This window comes from Bos javanicus, chromosome 17 (assembly GCF_032452875.1).
Source record: "Bos javanicus breed banteng chromosome 17, ARS-OSU_banteng_1.0, whole genome shotgun sequence".
NCBI lineage: Eukaryota > Metazoa > Chordata > Mammalia > Artiodactyla > Bovidae > Bos > Bos javanicus.
In genome coordinates this window covers 61,575,367-61,594,333 of record NC_083884.1, presented here as the reverse complement: position 1 = coordinate 61,594,333, position 18,967 = coordinate 61,575,367, and the positions used below count along the sequence as shown (strand labels likewise).

General features: G+C 50.4%; 1 protein-coding gene across 1 annotated transcript; it reads left to right on the top strand.

Annotated features, from left to right (window-relative positions):
• Positions 1–1,183: 1,183 nt before the first annotated feature.
• On the top strand, positions 1,184–12,987 carry SDSL (serine dehydratase like). The gene is made up of 8 exons (XM_061384925.1): positions 1,184–1,299; positions 5,502–5,696; positions 5,984–6,023; positions 6,720–6,859; positions 8,353–8,441; positions 9,303–9,530; positions 11,499–11,623; positions 12,584–12,987. Exons 2-8 carry the CDS (start codon positions 5,523–5,525, stop codon positions 12,775–12,777), a joined length of 990 nt encoding a protein of 329 aa, XP_061240909.1. The 5' UTR covers positions 1,184–1,299; positions 5,502–5,522; the 3' UTR covers positions 12,778–12,987.
• The last annotated feature ends 5,980 nt before the right edge of the window (positions 12,988–18,967 follow it).

Sequence of the window (18,967 nt, the reverse complement as noted above, 5' to 3'; positions counted from 1 at the left end):
GAATCACCCAATGAGATGGCAATAGAGACAAAACAGAAATCTGATCGTGGCATTCCCCTGCCTAATGCAGTGCCCCAGGTGAGGTCCACACCCTGCCCTGGTAGGGGCATCCTGTGGGCTCTGGTCCCTGCCCGCCTCTCCAGCCCCAGACGGACTTCCTCTCCAGCCCTTGCCTTTTCGGTACCAGCCCTACTGCGCACATCTGTTCCTGGAACACCCCATTTTTTTTAGTTCTTTACTTTTGCTTTCTGTGTTCCTGACTCCTGGTTTCACTGAGTCACCTCTTCCAGGAAGCCTTCCCAGCCTCCTGGGGCCAGGCGAGGCCCTGCTCTGGGCACCCACAGCCCTGGCCCTCCCCACTTCCTGCCAACATCTGACAGCACTGATCACAACTGCTCTTCAGCGGTCCCCTGGGGCTTACTTATTTTGTTGGCTGCATCGGGTCTTAGCTGCATTATGCCAGATCTTTGGTTTCGGTCCAAGGCCTCTCTAACTGTGGCACACTGGCTCCAGAGTGCGCAGACTTAGTAGCTGCAATGAGGCGACTACTTACTTCCCTGATCAGGATCGAACCCACGTCCCCTGCATGGCAAGGCAGATTCTTAACCACTGGACCACCAGGGAAGTCCCCCTTTGGGGCTTCTTGAGGGCAGGGGACATGCTGTCTTGTTTGAGGCTAATGGTCCCAGGGCTTGATCTAGAGTCAGTGTCCGATAAATATTCTTGGAATGAATAAATTGATTGTCAGAGTTATTCATTTGAACAATAAATAATTGTTTGAGTCCCAATGTTGGGCATAAAATATCAGAGATGAGGAGGAACTTCAGAAGGAAACATGACTTTCTCATGTGACAGATAATAATTGTTTCTTTATCCTTGTTTTCTTTTCTCACACCTAAGCTGACCTTGACGGTGGTCCAGGGGAAGTGGCTTGGCATTTGGGACAAGCACTGGATTGGGAGGTGTCTGTGTCACAGCAGAGGTGATCCAGAGGGAGGGGTAAAGGATGACCCTTGCTGGCTGGGTGGCCTTGGCCAAGTGAATTCCCATTTCTGGGCCTCAGTTTTTTTTTTAATCTGTAAAATGGGGCCAGGTCGTCACATGTCTGGGACAGCAAACTGAGAAGCAGTGAAGGCTGATCTTGTCCCCTTTTTCCTCCAGTGGAGAGCTATCCCTTTAACCACGAGGGGAGGGGCCAAGGCCACAGGAGGCTGCAGGGAGTTGGCACAGCTGGTGCCCAAGAAGGCTGGTGGGCAGCGGACTGGCCCTGAGCTGGTCTGAGAACTGTTGGGAAGGAAGGTAAGTGGGTCTGGCCCCAAGTAGGGCCCTGGGACTCTGCGTGCATTTGTGAATGTGAGTAGAGGTTTGTTTGGAAGGTTCTGGAGCCAAGTCCCAGCTCGTTGGACAGTAAGTGGGGGAGTGAGGCTGTCCGAAGTCCTTCCATAGGTTCAGCTCTGGGTGCCTGCGGCCTGTCTGACTTGCAGCAGAAGGCTGGGGGCCCAGGACCTTGAAGACTGGGGAGCCCACCCTGCTCCCAGGGTGGTGGGGCTGGGCATTGTGGCAACTAAGAGGTCGCTGAGGTTCCCAACCCTGGCGTCAAGGATTTGGCTGCAGAGTGTTGCGGGTGGCCTCTGGAGAAAAGCTGAAGGACAAAGGAGGTGGAAAAGGCAGTTAGCTGGTCTTTATCCAAATACATAGATGTAGCAGGTGCCCTCATGGGCCTCTGGGCTTGATAAGGCTGTTGGCAACTTGGGACTCATTCATTTAACTGATGCCTGCTGTTCTTTTCTGGGCAGTCTAACCAAGAGGGCTGGGGGGAGCCTGAGGACTGAACCAGCAGCATTTGCTTCTAAAGACAACCAGCGGTCAAGTGCTAAATGCTCACATCTTTCATCATCATAATAATGCTACTATAAAAGAGAAAGTGCAGCATGGCGGGGAAGGGCACAGATGCCAACTTGTACTGCCTGACTTGGAATCCTGGCCATGCCATTTCTAGCTGTGCGACCTTGGGCCAGTTATTAATACTTAACCTCTCTGAGCCTCAGTTTCATTGTCTATAAAGTGGAGTTAATAATTGAACCTATCTCAGGTTTGTTGTAATTATTATAAGGTGCTTGGCATAGTGCCCGACTCACAGTAATTCCCATATAACTATTAGCTGTTATTATGCGTGAGGCAGAGTTGATGTCTTTACTATTTAATATAAGGCCTCGCTTAATCCTCACAGTGGTCCTGTGATGCCCAAGTTCTTCTCCCAGTTTGTTGTGTGGTTAGTTCAGTCTCACTTTTTTAGGGCTCAGGTTCAAAAACATTTTTTTAAATTAACTTATTTATTTGGCTGCACCGGGTCTTAGTTGCGGCATGTGGGATCTTCATTATCCCCTGATAAGACTATAAAGTCCCCTCCAAGAGTAGATGTCTATCTTGTTCACCATGGTATCCCCAGTTCCTAGGTCCGGGCTTTGTAAACATTCTAGAGTAAGGATGAGCATATTAGCATCGTTAGAAGATCCCAAGGAGATGACACCTCCAAAAGACTCAGCCAATTTCTGGCACATAATAGGGACTCAACAAAGAATATCTGTTATTATTATTGCGCTGGGCCGCTCAGTCATATCTGACTCTTTGTGACCCCATGGACTGTAGCCTGCCAGGCTCCTCTGTTCATGGGATTCTCCAGGCAAGAATACTGGAGTGGTTAAACCTGCACTCTAACCTGTGAGTTCGGATGTTATTATTCCCATTTTAGAAGGGAAAACAGGCACAGAGAGGTTGAGATACTTGCCTGTGTCACACAGCCAGGGCATCATAGCTAGTTTCTAACTTTACCCTCTGATTGACCTCAAAACACAAATTCTTGGGCTCTGGAACCAAGGTGAAGCCAGGGCTGGGTCTGCTGGTTGGGTGGCCCACAGGCTGCTCTCCCCCAGTGCCATGAATTTTCCTGGATGGAGCTGGGTGGAAGTGTTTCAGGCTTTTCTCTGCCTGGGGAATCTCAGGGCCATCCCAGCAAGGACTCAGAGTCAAATCCAGGGATAAGAGACCTGGAACCCTCTGATGCGGGGAGCCCAGCCCTGACTTAGTAAGTGTGGACTAGAAGCTTTGAGCTGGTGGTAGCTGATGGAGGTTGATGCGCTCCTCCTAGTGGCAAGTAGTGGAACTGCAAAGGGGCGGCCCAACGCTTTTCCCTCCCAAAGGAAAAACAAAAGGGACACAGCGTTTGCTCCTTAAAAAACAAAACAAAACAAAACACAACAAAAAACCCTTCTACTTTCCCTCCCTTCTAATTTCCTCCCTCTCTGCTTCTTGCCCTTTCACACTGGTTCATTCACTCACTCACTCACTCACCTGCGTCTTAGCTTCAAATCTCCCAGCGGCTTCCCATAGCAAGTAGAAATAGAATAATATCCCAACGCCTCACTGTGGACTGGAACGCCCTCCCCAACATCCCTGCTCACCTCTCCTTGTTCAGCCCCTCGGTCTTGCCTGACTCTTTGTGACCCCTTGGACAGTAGCACGCAAGGCCTCCCTGTCCTCCATTATCTCCTAGAATTTGCTCAAACTCATGTCCATTGAGTCAGTGATGCCATCCAACCATCTCATCCTCTGCCGCTCCCTTCTCCTCCTGCCTTCAATCTTTCCCAGCATCAGGGTCTTTCTTCTCTAATGTGTCGGCTCTTTGCATCAGGTGGCCAAAGTATTGGAGCTTCAGCTTCAGCATCAGTCCTTCCAATGAATATTCAGGGCTGATTTCCTTTAAGATAAACTGGTTTGATCTCCTTGCAGTCCAAAGGATTTCTCAAGACTCTTTTCCAGCACCACAATTTAAAGCATCAGTGCTTTGGTGCTCAGCCTTCTTTAGGGTCCAGCTCTCACAAGACTAAGCACGTTTTTGCTTGCCTCATACTCTCACCTCTACCCAATCCCTTGTCTCATCAGCGCCAGGAACACTCCAAGTTCACCTCCCTCAAGCGGTGGTTCCATCTGTTGTTCCCTCTGCAGGAGTGCTTTTCCCTTGCTTATCTCTCCTTGTTCATCTCAAAGTTTCCCCTTTGTTGTTGTTTAGTTGCTAAGTCGTGTCTGACTCTGCGACCCCATGGTCTGTAGCCCGCCAGGCTCCTCTGTCCATGGGATTTCCCAGGCAAGAATACTGGAGTGGGTTGCCATTTCCTTCTCCAGGGGATATTCCTGACCCAGGGATCGAACCCACGTCTCCTGCATTAGCTGGCGGATTCTTTACCACTGGCCACCAGGGAAGCCCTCCCACTTTGAGAAGCTGCAGATCAAAAGGAAATTAAATTATCTCTCGACCAACCAAAATGCACAGCTCCCTTCTGCAACCCGATTCAAACTGTTAAAAACCTTAAACTGTCACGATCTGCAAAACCGACCATTAATCACATTTAGTGAGACGAATGGAATTTTGAACACTTAGCAGATATTTGATGATGTTAAGAAATGATTGTTAATATTTTTAGATGTGATAATGGTATTGTGATTACATTTTTAAAAATGAACATCACTGAGGTCTAATTTCCATGAAATAAAAATAGCTTACTCAAGGTTAGAATTTGAAGAGTTTGGACAAATGTATACTGCTCTGAAACTGTGGCTACAATGTTTAAAAAGAGTTCTTTAATTTTATAGCTACATGCTGAAATATTTACAGATCAAATAATATGGGAGGAAAATATAATAATAAAGATAGAAAAAATAATAATACAGGAAGGGGGATGGGTACAGATATGGAACAAACAAGCCAGGCATGAGCTGATGACTGTTGAAGCTGAGTGGCGGCTACATCCGATGTTTCTTGACACTTTTGCTGTGTTTAAATTTTCCATAGTACAAGTTTTTAATTTTTTTTCCCCGAGGTATACGGGCTCTTTGTTCACCAACCAGTGGTAGAACCTGTGTCCCCTACATTGGAAGTGCAGAGTCCCACCAGGGAAGTCCCCCTTAATACAAATTTTTTTTTTAAAGTTTCTTTCCTGAGAGAGGGTCTTTCCTGACTACCCTCGATAAAATAGTACCTTCCCCACTAGCTCACTCCAGGTTGCAATTCTTTGATTCTGTCTCCCCAACTAAAACATGGGGCTGCCTCTGACCTGTCCACACCTGGTCCCGAAACCTGAAACTGCCTGGCAGACAGTAGGTGCTCAGGAATGTTTTTTTTTTTTTTTTGAATCAATGAATGATGACTGCATGAATTCTCCCAATCTCATTCATTCATCACCGCTATTGGCCATGTTCTCCATTCCTGCGCTGTAGCATCCACATTAACAGAAGAAAAGCACCCTTAGTACAAATCTCCTTGATCAGGATGGTCAGACTGAGGCCCAGAGAGGTGTAGATACTTGCCCGGAGCCTCACAGCTTGGCAGCCACCTGGAATGAAGGGAGCCAAGCCAAGGGGCTTCTCCCTCCCCCTCCCCGGTCCTAGTTAGAGGGACTCTGGGCTGGAGCCGGCTGGGCTGTGACGCTCGTGCCCTACTGCAGGCCCTCCAGGTGGTTGCCGAGATGAAGAGCCCTCTGGAGGAATGTGCCGAGGGTGAGCCCTTCCACATCGTCACGCCTCTGCTGGAGAGCTGGGCGCTGTCCCAGGTGGCTGGCATGCCTGTCTTCCTCAAGTATGAGAATGTGCAGCCGGCGGGCTCCTTCAAGATCCGCGGTATCGGGCATTTCTGCCAAGAGGTGAGGGCAGGAGGGGAGGAGTGAGGTTGTAGAGCTGGGAAGGGAGTGCTGTGGGCAGGATGAGGGATGGGGAGAGTTGGAGTATGATGTGGTATGCTGCACTGCGCTTAGTCGCTCAGACTCTTTGCAACCCCATGGACTGTAGCCCGCCAGGCTCCTCTGTCCATAGAATTCTCCAAGCAAGAATACTGGAGTGGGATACGATGAGGAGCGTCTAACTCCATCCCCCCCAGGGCTCCAGGACACCTGCTCGGGTCAGCCCCTGCTCACGTTCCTTGTCTTCCTAGGTGGCCAAAAAGGGATGCAGACACCTGGTGTGTTCCTCAGGTGAGCCTGCCCCCTTTCTACTTCGTGAGGGTCCTTGGGGGCTGGGTGTGGTGGAGGAGGAGTTGGAGCTGCAGGAGGTGTCCAGGGCTTAGCCTCTTCTTAAAGGTCCAGTCTTATCAAGGTCATGGCAGACAGCTGCTTTGTATGTCCTGCTCCCTTCCCATCATTCAAGCCTCCTGGTAGAGAGTGATGGAAACCCAATTCATACAGGTTTAAATTACAGACTCCAAGAATCAAAGAATTCTTGGGATAATGGGTTTCAGGCACAGCTGGACCCAGGTGGTCTCCTCTGTATCTCTCCTTTTCTTGGTTTGCCTTCCCTTTACACTAACTCTTCTCTCATATAGACTGCCTGATGGCCATCGGGAGTTTTAGGCTTGCCTCCTACCATCCTGCCAACCGTAGTGAAAGGGGAGGACCCCCCTCCCCGTGGTCTCCTCGATCTATGAACTGGTCTTTTACGCCCAGCTTGTATCATGCACTCGTCCCTGAATGAATCATGGTTCAGGTGATTGAGTTCTCTGATTGGCTCCACCTAGATCACGTGTCCACCTCTGGGGCCAATTGGGGGGGGGGCATATAAGCTTAGGGAAGGAGTGACTCCCAAAGGAAAATGGGAGGCGGGGCGGGCAGGAGAATAGTGTGTCAATAGACTAATGCAACTGCCCATAGCACCCTCTTCTACTGCCTCCGCAGGGGGTAATGCGGGCATCGCAGCTGCTTATGCCGCCCGGAAGCTGCGCATCCCAGCCACCATTGTGCTCCCCGAGGGCACCTCTGTGAAGGTGGTGAAGAGGCTGCAGGGGGAGGGGGCCGAAGTTCAGCTGACTGGAAAGGTAAGGACCCCAAGAAGGACAAAGCAGCTGGAGGGGCTGTTCCTCCTTAACCCCTCCCTCGCCCCTGAGAGACTCTCTTTTTCCTTTTAGTGAACTATGCCTGGGACCTAGTCATCCCTTAGGATGGCTGAGCTCAGGGTTGAGTGAGACGTGATGTATATTAAGGGCTGAGATCTGTCGACTTGTCTCTCTCCACTTGGAGAAGGTTTCCTGTATGAACCCAGGAGAAACAGGAAGCTGGTGATTATCAGGATAGTATCTGTCTCCGTGTGTGTGTGTGTGTGTGTGTGTGTGTGCTCAGTCACGTCCAGCTCTTGGCAACCCTATGGACCGTAGCCCACCAGGCTCCTCTGTCCATGGAATTTTCCAGGCAACAATACTGGAGCGGGTTGCCATTTCCTACTCCATCTCTCTCCCTTCCTCCTCACTAACCCTTGGTATTACTCACTATACATTTTTACCATTCAATAAGACAATAAAATGTAAAGATCACTATAGCATCATCCCCCACTCTTGAGTCCACCTGATATGAAAGGATATCATCTGACAAGGACGTCACTGGCTCACTTTGTTACCGAAGAAACAGACTTAACATATAACCCTTCTCCTTTCCTGGGAAGAAGGAAAAAAAAGTCTATCCATCCATCTAGCTGGCTGTCATCCCTAGAAAACAGGTTTTATCTTTAATTAAGTAATAATTAACAATTAATTATTGGGCTTCCCTTGTGGCTCAGATGGTAAAGAAACTGCCTGCAATGTAGGAGACTCAGGTTTGATCCCTGGGTTGGGAAGATCCCTAGGAGAAGGAAATGACAACCCACTCCATTATTCTTGCCTAAAGAATTCCATGGACAGAGGACCCTGGTGGGCTATAGTTCTTGGGGTCTCAAACAGGCTTTGTCATTAATTAATTAATAATTGGTGGTGGTGGTTTAGTAGCTGAGTCATGTTCAACTCTTGCGATCCCTTGCCTGCCAGGCTCCTGTGTGCATGGGGATTCTCCAGGCAAGAATACCGGAGTGGGTTGCCATTTCCTTCTCCAGGGGATTTTCCCAACTCAGGAACTGAACCCAAGTCTCTTTCATTGCAGGCAGATTCTTTACAGAATGAGCTAGCAATTAATTAATTATTAAGGTTTTCCCCCACAACATGTGGGATTTTAGTTTCCTGACCAGGAATCGAACCCACACTCCCTGCACTGGGAGCTCGGAGTCCCCTCTTCCCAGCACCACAGGCTGGTGGGCTTCGTTCTTATCCAGCCTGGCAGCTGAACATGTCCCATCTGACTTGTGGGAATCACGTGGCATCCTTTTCTCCACGCGGAAGCTCTGCTGTTGTCCCAGGAGGCTGCTGGGTCCACACCAGCTGTGGTCTCACCCTTGGGGCTCTCCCCAGTCCATCAGGCCCTGGAGTCATCCAGGAGACCTCAGGCACTGCTCCAACCTCTGTAGCTGTCTAATTCCTGTCTTCTGAAGGTCTTGGTTTCTCTTTAGATCTGGGAAGAGGCCAATCTGAGGGCACAAGAGTTGGCCAAGAATGACGGCTGGGTGAACCTCCCTCCGTTTGACCACCCCTTGATATGGTAAGGCTGGTGTCCCTTCCCCTATGGAGCTCAGTGCTGGGAGACCCTCATTGAGTCAGGGTCCTCCACTGGACAGAAGGGAAAATTGAGCTCCAGAGAGGAGAAGAGGCTTGGAAGTCAGGCACACGGAGGTCCAGACCCCACCTCTGCCATTCCTGAGTTGTATGACCCTGCAAAGCATCTTAGCACCCTGTGCCTCAGTTTCCACATGTATAAGATTGAAATGCTAGGAATAAATCCCCTTGATTAAGTGTGTACTTTGGGACACATTTAATCCATTTAGTCTTCCCCAAGAGAGAGAGATTTTTTTATGCCCATTTCACAGGTGAGGAAACTGAGGCCTGGAGGGGTCAAGAAACTTGCCCGAGACCACACAGCTAGTAAGTGGTGGAGACCTTGGGTCCCAGACCCAGGACGTGAGTTGGCCTGATTCCAAGTGATACAGTGGTCTGCCCTTTCATTTTTGGCCATACCATTTGGCATGCAGGATCTTAGTTCCCAGACCAGGAATCGAACCCATGGCTCTTACAGTGGAAGCGAGGAGTTTTAACTACTAGACCACCAGGGAATTCCCATGCTGGTCAGCTCTTAAGCAGACACACAAATGCTGCCTCTTTCCAAAGTTATGGGATGGATGAAATGGATTGAGAAAGTGCCTGGGAGGCCGACGAAGGGGAGAAAGAATGAGTGAAGGAATGAACTGAGTGGATGGAAGCTGAGTGAACTAAGTGTGGCAGGGTCTCCCCTCCCCTTGCCGTGGATGGGGCGGGGGCTGGCACTGTGGAGGGTTGTGTCCCTGTGAGCCTTGGGGACCGGGCCCGCCCTCAGTCCTGCCACCTCTCCCACTCCCTCGTCCCACAGGGAAGGCCATGTGAGCCTGGTACGGGAGCTGAAGGCAGCGCTGGGGACCCCACCGGGTGCCCTGGTGCTGGCAGTCGGGGGTGGAGGTCTCCTGGCCGGGGTGTCAGCTGGTCTGGCAGAGGTGGGCTGGCAACACGTGCCCATAATCGCCATGGAGACCCAAGGGGCACACTGCTTCAACGCGGCCATCAAGGCAGGCAAGCTGGTGACGCTTCCCGGCATCACTAGGTAGGCGTGGGCTGGGGGCATTTGTGGGGTGCTGGGCTGTCCTGGGGCTTCTCAGTCCCAATTAGTGAGGGTGGGGGCACTCAAGGGAGTCTCCTTTTATTTTTTTTAATTAAAAAAAAATTTTTTTTTAGCTGCACCACATGGTAAGCGGGATCTTATTTCCCTGACCAGGGATAGAACGTGTGCCTTCTGCAGTGGAAGTGCACTGCAATGCTAGTGAAGTCCTTAAGCATTTAATTATCTTTTAATTTTTATTTTCTTTTTTGGGGGCTGTGCCATACGGTATGCAGGACTTTAGTTCCCTGAGCAGGAATGGAACCCATGCCCCTTGCATTGGAAGGGCAGAGTCTTAACCACTGGATCACCAGGGAAGTCCCTCCATGGGGTCTCCTTAGTCCTGCATGACTGATCTGTAGGAATTTTTCATTCCGTACTTAAACCCATCAGCACGTTCCCTAGGCTCTCAGGCTGGAATCAGACCCCTCTGCACTCCACTCCAGCCACTGGCCTGTCTTCCTGTCCCTTGAATGGGCTGGGCACTTTCTGCCCTCCACGCTTTCGCACAGGCTGTGTCCTCTGCCCGGAAGTGCTGGGGTTCCATCTTCTTCTTCTGGTTGGTTTCTCTGCCCCAGAGAGAGTCTCCCCTCAACGCTGTTGTTGGAGGTTTTCCTCTCTCTCTCCCTCATCTTCCTATAGTGGGTATTTATTTCCTTATCCTTGTGTTTCCTTATTCACTGTTGTCTCTGCTCCCAGACTTGGTTCTGGATAAGAGCTATAACCATAATCGCGACTAACACTTTTATAGAACTCACTGTCTGGAAGGCTCTCTTCTAAGCACTGGAAATGCTTTAACTCATTCTCCACAACAACCTCGTGCACCAGCAATTCTTCTTCATCTTATTTTGGCCTTGCAGCATGTGGGATCTTAGTTGCCCAACCGGGAGCTGAACCCATGTCCCCTGCAGAGGAAGCTCAGATTCTTAACCACTGGATTGCCAGGGAAGTACCCCCAGCTATTATTATTATCTCCGTTTTTCAGATGAGGAAACTGAGGCTCAGAGAGGCAAAGTGACTTTCCCAAGGTCACACAGCTAGTTTAGAACCTAGGCTTGAAACCAGGCAGCCTGGCACCAGAGTCCATGCTGTGGGGCACTTAGGTCCCAGCGTCAGTTCTGATGAGCTCAGCAAAAGCTCTCCTGGCCCTGAAACACTGCCCAGCTCAGGAAAATACCAGCAGGTAGGCCATCCCAAGCACAGAGGTAAAGAACATGGACTCTGGAGCCAGACTGCCTGACTTTGAATCCACATTCAGCTGTTGACTAGCTGTGTGTTCTTGAGCAAGTTGCTCAACCTCTCTGAACTTCAGTTTCCTGACCTATAAAATGGGACTCATACATTTCTAACTCCCAAGGGAGATTGTAAGACTTAAAACAGAAAATCCTGGGGACTTCCCTGGTGGCCCAGTGGTTACAACTCTGTGCTTCCACTCCAGGGGTGCGGATTCAATCCCGGGTCAGGGATCTAAGATTCCCATGTGCCAGGCTGTATGGTGCGACCGAAAAATAAAACAAACAAAAGACCCCCCAGGAAAATTCATGCATCCAGCACCCTGTAAATAGTCAATAAATACAGCTATAGTATAGACACGAAAAGTGGTTATGAATGAATACAATGAAAGAATCATTTTCTAGGCTTGGCTTTCTGGGGTCTATGCAAGAACAGCACAGTCATGGTTGTAGAGTCAGAGGGATATGTGCTCATCAGCCATTCATGGGACACATAATTTTTGAGTGCTTTCCCTGACTCAGGCACTGCTCTAGACTCTTAAAATGCTGAGTCCTGGGCCCACAGCAGGATGGGAGGGGTGCCTGGGGCTGGGGACGGCTGGGGCTGTTCAGGGAGGAGACCTGATTCCCCAATTCTTCTCCACACCCCTGCCTTCCCTGCCCCAATGGCCTGCTCCTGCAGTCTAGCCAAGAGCCTGGGGGCCAGGACAGTGGCTGCACGGGCCCTGGAGTGTACAAAAGAGTTTAGGATCTTCTCTGAGGTGGTGGAGGATGCTGAAGCCGTGAGTGCTGTGCAGCGATTCCTGGGTGAGTGAGCAGTGCCCTCCACCTGGGCTTGGAAACCTATGAGGTCCGTGGACCCCTTGAAGAGAGTGTGTTTTCTCTTGTCCATATCCTCAGTGCCTATCACAGGGCTGGGTATATAGTAATCATGCAGTAAGTGTACACTGAGTGGATGGAAGGGGTGGGGGTGAAGAAGTGTGTCCTGTCTCTAGCCTCCAGATTTCTGTACATACTCTTCTTCCCTCTGGCTGCCCATCCTGGCCCTGCTGCCTGTTGGTTTCATGTAACTAAAGGGCTACTCAGCCCATCATGGCACCTCCTCCAGGAAGCCTCCTCTGATTTCCCACCCCACCCCACTGGGGCTGAAGACTTCCTGTGTACCAGTCCACCATTCTTACAAGTGCCAGATGCTTATTCACCTGCATCACTAGACTGTGAACTCTATGAGGGTGGGGGTTGGTATGTCTTGCTCACTGTTGTGTTCCCCAGGGCCTGGCAGGGAGGGGGTGCTCAATAAATATTTGTTGAATGAATGGATGAATGTATGAGTGAGTGGAAAGGTGGATAATGAATAGGTAGATGGGTGGCTGGCTGGTTGGATGGATTGATGGGCAGTGGATTGACAAATGACATAGAAATGGATGGATGGATGGGTGGACACATTGATTAATGGATACATTGATGGATGGACAGTCAAATGATGGATGAATGGATGGATGGATGGATGATACAATGATGGATAGATACACTGATAGATGGACAGACAGACAGTCTAATGATGGATGGATGGAGGGATGAAAGGCAGATGGATGGAGGGATAGATGGTCAGATTGATGGATGGACAGAGGGTCAGACAAATGATAGGTTGTGAGATGGATGCCTGGATGGCTGGCTTCATGGAACTGCATTGCCCAGAGCCTGCTGAGCACTAACTGGTTTTCCCTCCCTTTCCTCCCCTCCACCCCAATCCCCCTCTCTGGGCAGATGATGAGCGAACACTGGTGGAGCCTGCCTGCGGGGCAGCCTTAGCTGCCATCTACTCAGGCCTCCTGGGGAAGCTCCAGGCTGAGGGCCACCTGTGCCCTTCCCCAGCCCCAGTCGTGGTCATCGTGTGCGGAGGCAACAGCATCGATAGTGGAGAGCTACAGGCTCTGAAAGCCCAGCTTGGCCAGGATTAAGGGCTCCTGGTTTGGGAGGGCTGGCTGGGTTCCAGCGATCCCCAAGAGGCTCCTGGACACCCATATAGCTGGTTGAGGGGCCTCTGGGCTCATGGAAGGCAGTAGAAGACGCCCTGTGCTGCTGTGCTGGCAGCCTCCTGCAGGAAGCCCACCTGAACTTGTCCCTTTGGCTTCCCTGCAGCTCTGGCCAATAAACCCTTTCTGAGTTGAGTCTGTAACTCCAGCAGGTCCATTTTTTTTTTAACCTCTGTGGACTCAGGGAAGGCACACAGCAACCTTGATGTCAGTGCTCTGATAAAGTGACTCTTTTCATATCCTACAGCTTGGGCAATAAAGCCAAGAATTCAAAACTCGGGTTTCTAAGGGAATCTGGCCATGCTGAGTTCCTTACCAGGCTTCCACTACCTAGGGGACCTACTCAGGAAGGGGAGGGAACATTCTGTCACTTCTCAGCCCTGGGTCAGTGAGGACAACTCCACCAATCTTTTTTAAAAAATATTTTATTCATTTACTTTTGGCTGCACTGTGTCTTCGTTGCTGTGCATGGGCTTCTCATTGCAGTGGCTTCTCTTGTTGAGGAGCGCGGGCTCTGGAGCCCGTGGGCTCATTAGTTGTAGCGCATGGGCTTAGTTGTCCCGAGGCATTTGGGATCTTAGTTCCCAGACCAGGATCGAACCCGTGTCCCCTGTATCGGCAGGTGGGTTCTTAACCACCGAACCACCAGAGAAGTCCCTTCATCAATCTTTACAAAATACTTGTCATGTGCCAGGACTTCTAAGAACCTTCTATTCCTTGTCCTTTTTAACATTCACAAAGGCATCATGGATTAGAAACCATTATTATCATCCCTGTTCTACAGATGGGGACACTGAGACTTGAGAAGGTGATATACCTCGATTAAGGGCACAAAGGCTGCAATGTAGACCAGCCCGCTTCAAATCCGGTGATTTTTCAACATGACTCTGTATTTCTTGGATTTCCACCCTTTTTTTTTTTTTTTTGCGTGGCGGGCCATTGGAGAAGGAGGTATGGCCTCCGGGTGGGTCTGAACACACCTGAGGGTCACAAAGAGGGAGGGTCACAAAGAGGGAGATTCTGGAAATGGGCTCCAGCCGGCCCTGGAAAGGGAGCTCTTTGAAAACAGAGGAAATCAGAATCCTTTGCAGCCACCAGGGGGCAGCAAAGCGTCTCCAGTGGGAAGGCAGAGCCTCCAGGCAGGTGAGACCTGTCCCAGGGTCTTCCTTGGCTCCAGCCTGCTACGGTGTGCTGAAGTCCCAGAGACAGATGGCCCCATGAGGTCTTGGCATGGGGAGAGCCCTATCTGACCCATCCCAGTGCTGCAGGAAACAAAGCTCAGTGTGGGGGCCACCCTGCATCACAGCTCAAGGCAGAATCCAGCTCCCTGTTGGGGCTGCGTCATGACTGTGTGACCCTGGGCAAGTGCCTTCCCCTCTCTGGGCTTCAGGCTGCCCCTCTGTGCTGGAAGAGGCCCACTTGCGGCTTCCCACCTCCTTTCCTTGGGCCAGACTGCTCCCTCCACCAGGTGTCTCCTCCGTTTCTCAAGAGGAGGATTTGAGAGCGGCAGTGGCCTCCTTCTGCCTTGGCTTCCCCTTCCCTTTGATCACAGACATTGACTTTGGTTGCCAGGATGTCCCTCCAGAAGCCTCCAGGACGCAGACTTATGTCCTTGTGAGTTACCAGAAGAGACACTGAATGCCCCAGAGCCAGGCTTGAGCCTGAAAGTTTTCCTACTCACTATCCTGGTGACCTTGAGTAAATGATGCTCTTGTTTAGTGCCTCAGTGTTCTAATCTGTACAATAGGTTGTGTGCAGATTATTATGAGAACTCAGCATAAGTAGTCTTTCAGTCATTGCTAGTTTTTACCATCTTCTGAGCATTCCTCCCCCAACGATGAGGGGTGTGGAGGAATTAGCATTTATTCTTGTGTTGAGCTTGTGTGTATTGTATTGTACTGTGTGCTAGGGGTCTTAGCAGTCATTTCATTTATTTTATTTTTAATTGGAGGATAATTGCTTTACAAGGTTGTGTTGATTTCTCCTGCACAACAACCTGAATCAGCCGTAAGTATACATGTATCTGGGCTTCCCTGGTTACTCACTGGTAAAGAATCTGCCTACCAATGCAGGAAATGCAGGTTCGATCCCTGGGTTGGGAAGGTCCCCTGGAGAAGGAAATGGCAACTCACTCCAGTATTCTTGTCTGGGAAATGTCATGAACAGAGGAGCCTGGTGGGCTATAGTGCATGGGGTTGCAAAGAGTCGGACATGACTTAGCAACGAAACAACATACATACATCCCCTGCTTCTTGAGCCTACCTCTCACCCCCAGTCATTTTATTTAACCCCACAATACCCCACGTTGTAGATGCTGTTATTACCTTCATTTTTGCAAATGAGGAAACCGAGGCGCAGAACCGTCTAGCACTTATTCCAAGTCACACAGCCAAATGGGAAACCTGCTGTGTAAACATCTGGGCTTGTGCCTCTAACCACAACGGCTCTCCCATCTCCTTTCCTGTGCTCGAGCCCTGTTCCCTGCCTGCCATGCCCTTACGCTTCTAAATCCCACACATTCTTCGAAGCCCAGTGTGAGGGCAGCCTCTTCCCTGAAGCCCCCTGAGGTTGCTTCAGCCAGAGACCATCTCCACAACCAGGTGAGTTGGCAGGGCCCGTCTCCATCCCAGGTGCTCTGTCTCCCAGTCGGGCTCCCGTCCTTGGCTGCACCCCTGGGAGACTTGTCAGCTGCTGTTTACTCCTCTCCTGGTCTCGGCGAGCTGGAGATAAGATGCCGAGGGGTCTGTTGACCCTGTCTGGATAACACACTTCCGTTACCTTGGTGTGTGGCCCTTCCTGGTTGACACCCAAGGAATGCCCAGGGCAGGGTGGGGACACGGAGAGAGAGGGGCGTAGATGGTTGAAGCTGAGGTGATGGTGGTTATGACCTGATCCAGCAGAGTGGGCACTGGGGCTGAGAGACTCTTGCTATCGCCTCTGCCCTCCTGGGCCACTTGGTTTGGAAAACAGGGAGCCTACGATGAGGGTCCCGGGAGCAGATTTTCTGTGTTGGTCTAGGGCTGCATGGAGAGCAGTGAGCACTGGGTCAGTGTGTACCTACTGAGATACACGCGGGTCCCCATCCCAGCCGGACGCACTCCGGGGCAAGGGGGGAGTGCCCTGGGTTCCCTGCGGGTTCTGTTGGCCAAGGTACCCCCTGTCCCTGCATCAGGTGGACTTTAGAACCCCTGGCTCCAGAGGCCCACCTCCATCTAATCCTCCACTCCACCCCACTCCAGCCGTGAGCCAAGGTGGTACAGAGGGCAGAAATCCAGCCTTTAGCTGGCAAAGGAGGTGTTTTTACCCCAGAGCCGACCCCAGGCATGGCAGGGGCATGGAAAGATGGAAGTGGCTCATAGTGGGAGTGATGGTTGCTGGGGGCCGACAGCTACCCCATATCCCAGGAACAGCTGATGGGAGGCTTTGTGTCCAGAGAGGTGTGGGAGGGCTAGAAAAGCCAGCCCCTCTTGCAACCTCAAGGTAAGAGCATCTCTGTGGTCCCATCCACAGAGCAGAGAGCCCCCTGCAATCGGGCTGAGCCCTGACTCCACCGGCACCCTCCCCTCCTCCTGTTCACCTCCTGCCCCCCGCCCTGCTTTTGCTCTGAGGGCTCCCTTGATATGTCACGTGCCAGGAACTCCCATCTCAGGCTCTGTTGGTGGAAAACCCAACCTCAGTGGGCCCTCTTTCCCTGGCCCCGTCCCATTGGCTTCTCCCTTCCCCAATGTTTGTGCTTTTTAAACTCCACCAAAAATGTCACGGGCAGGTTTCTTGCCTGGCTTCCAAATTCCCTGATAAATTCCACTGCCTGGGCAACCCCAGGAGAGGTTTTCTGGAGCAAGGAACCCCATAAATCACTCTGCTGCCACTCCGGCGTGGGCAATATCTTATGTAAAAAGGTGTTTCCTGGGAGCGCCACAGGCAGGAGAATCCTATTACAAGCCGCCCCATTAATTATAAAGAGTCAAGTCGACCCTTTGCTGCGATTTTTTATCTTAAGTCCGAAAACTGATTACCTTCACCAATACTTCCCTTCAAAAAAAAAAAAAAAACTTAAAAAATAAATGTTTGAAGAACAAATACCAAAGTTTCTCCTTTTAGGGGAGAACCAACAGAGAGAGAAAGAGAGAAGGAGGTGGGGGAGAGAAAGTGGTGGGAAAGAATTTTTTTTTTCCTCCTTTTAAGGTAAAACTTACTGAACGCTTGGTGTTTCAATTTCCTGGATGCCTCCACCCCAGGAATTCGGGGCTGTAACTCGTCTCATGTTACATGTGAGGGAAACTGAGGCTTGCCTGAAGTTACAGGACCTAACCCTTTCTTCTGAGGTGGTAAGGTGGGTGGAGATTGGGCCAGGCTGGATATTTGAAGACCTGGGTTCAAAACCCACCTCCGCCTCTTAGAAGCTAGGACCCTGGGGCAGATGAATTAACCTCTCTGGCCTCAAAATTCTTCTCCTGCGAAGTAAAGAAGAAAAGCACCCCTTGCAAGGCAACAACACGCAACAACCAGCACAGAGGACTGAACACCCTTGCCTGGGTGACTAGCACCCTCCCCGCTGGCCTGCCCTGACTCCCATCCCCAATCTATTCCACACTAGCAGCCGGAATAGTCTTTTAAAAATTTTAAAAAAAATCTTTTTTTTTGGCTGTGCTGGGTCTTCATTGCAGCGAGCAGGCCTCTCTAGTTTTGGCGCGAAGGCTCAGTAGTTGTGGTACAGGGGCTTAGTTGCTCTGTGGTATCTGGGATCTTAGCTTCCTGAACAGGGATCGAACCTGTGTCTCCTGCACTGGGAGGTGATTCTTCACCACTGGACCACCAGGGAAGTCCCCAGAATAGTCTTAAGTCCAAGGCAGAGTCTTGCTCCTGCTGCTGAAACTCTTCCCTACCCCTGGCTGCGTTTCAGATAAAGGGCTGACCCCTCACCTAGGCCCACCAGGCCCTGTATCGTCTGGTTTTGCAGACCTTTGAGGTCTCTCCCCTAGACTCACCACACTGCAGCTTTTTCTCTTTCTAGAACTCACCAAGCTTGATTCTGTCGCAGGGCTGCTGTCTGTGTTCTTCCCTTTGCCTGTCACACTTTTCCAGATCCCAGCCAAGTCAGCAACTTCTCATCTGGACTCTGGCATCACGTCCTCAGGGGGCCCTCCTGACCCACCGCCTGACACTCAGGGCCAGGACGAGGGAGAGGTGAGGGAGGCACTAACTTTTGGAGCAAAATATAACGGGTGCCACGAAACTTAAATTTTAAAAACAGGAAAAAACCCTCAGAAATAAGAAAAAAGATTGTAATGAAACAACTCTAAAATGAAAAATACATGTAAAACACATTCCTGGTGAATAAAATAGTAACATTTTTACATAAAGATAGGATCTTACCTTGCGCTTGGCCGTCTCACCTCACCCGAATGACAGATCTGTCAGACCCTGTCTTTATTTAAAAGTTTACCATTCTGTTCATTATGGATTGCTTTGCATTAGTTTTGAGTTTTCAAAATATTATATGAAATACTGTTTATCTTGATTCCTGAGTTTTGGGTCTGCATGCCCACTACATTTTCACCCAAGTACCCCGCTTGTCTCAACCAAACCTAGCCTGACTGCCTTTTAAAAGATTATTATTATTTTTAATTTTCATCAAAGGTAATGTTAATTTTTTTTCTCCCATGCAGCATGTGGGATTTTATTTCTCCAAACAGGGATCAAACCCATGCCCCCTGTATTGGAAGTGTGGAGTCTTAACCGCTGGACTGCCAGGGAAGCCTTCTGACTGCCTGTTTTAACAGCCAGTTAGTCTCACCACCCTCTTCTCCTACCACTATTCGAAACTACCAATTATTTTCTCCTGGTTGCTGTCCGTCTCCCCCAGTAAAATGTCAGCTCAGTGAGGGCTGGTAGCAAATCTGTCTTGTTCACATCTGTAACCCAGGGCCCAGGAGGCTGCCCAGTGCATGTTATTTCAACATATATTTTCTGATAACCGAATGAATGAATGAAAAGAAGATTCAGGGAGGCAGGTAGTCTGCCTTCCAGACGTCTGGACAAATTGACTTCAGGGGCTTCGTTCCACCTCCCACCCCCACTTTCCAGATGAGGAGGCTGAGGTCCAAAGAGGGTG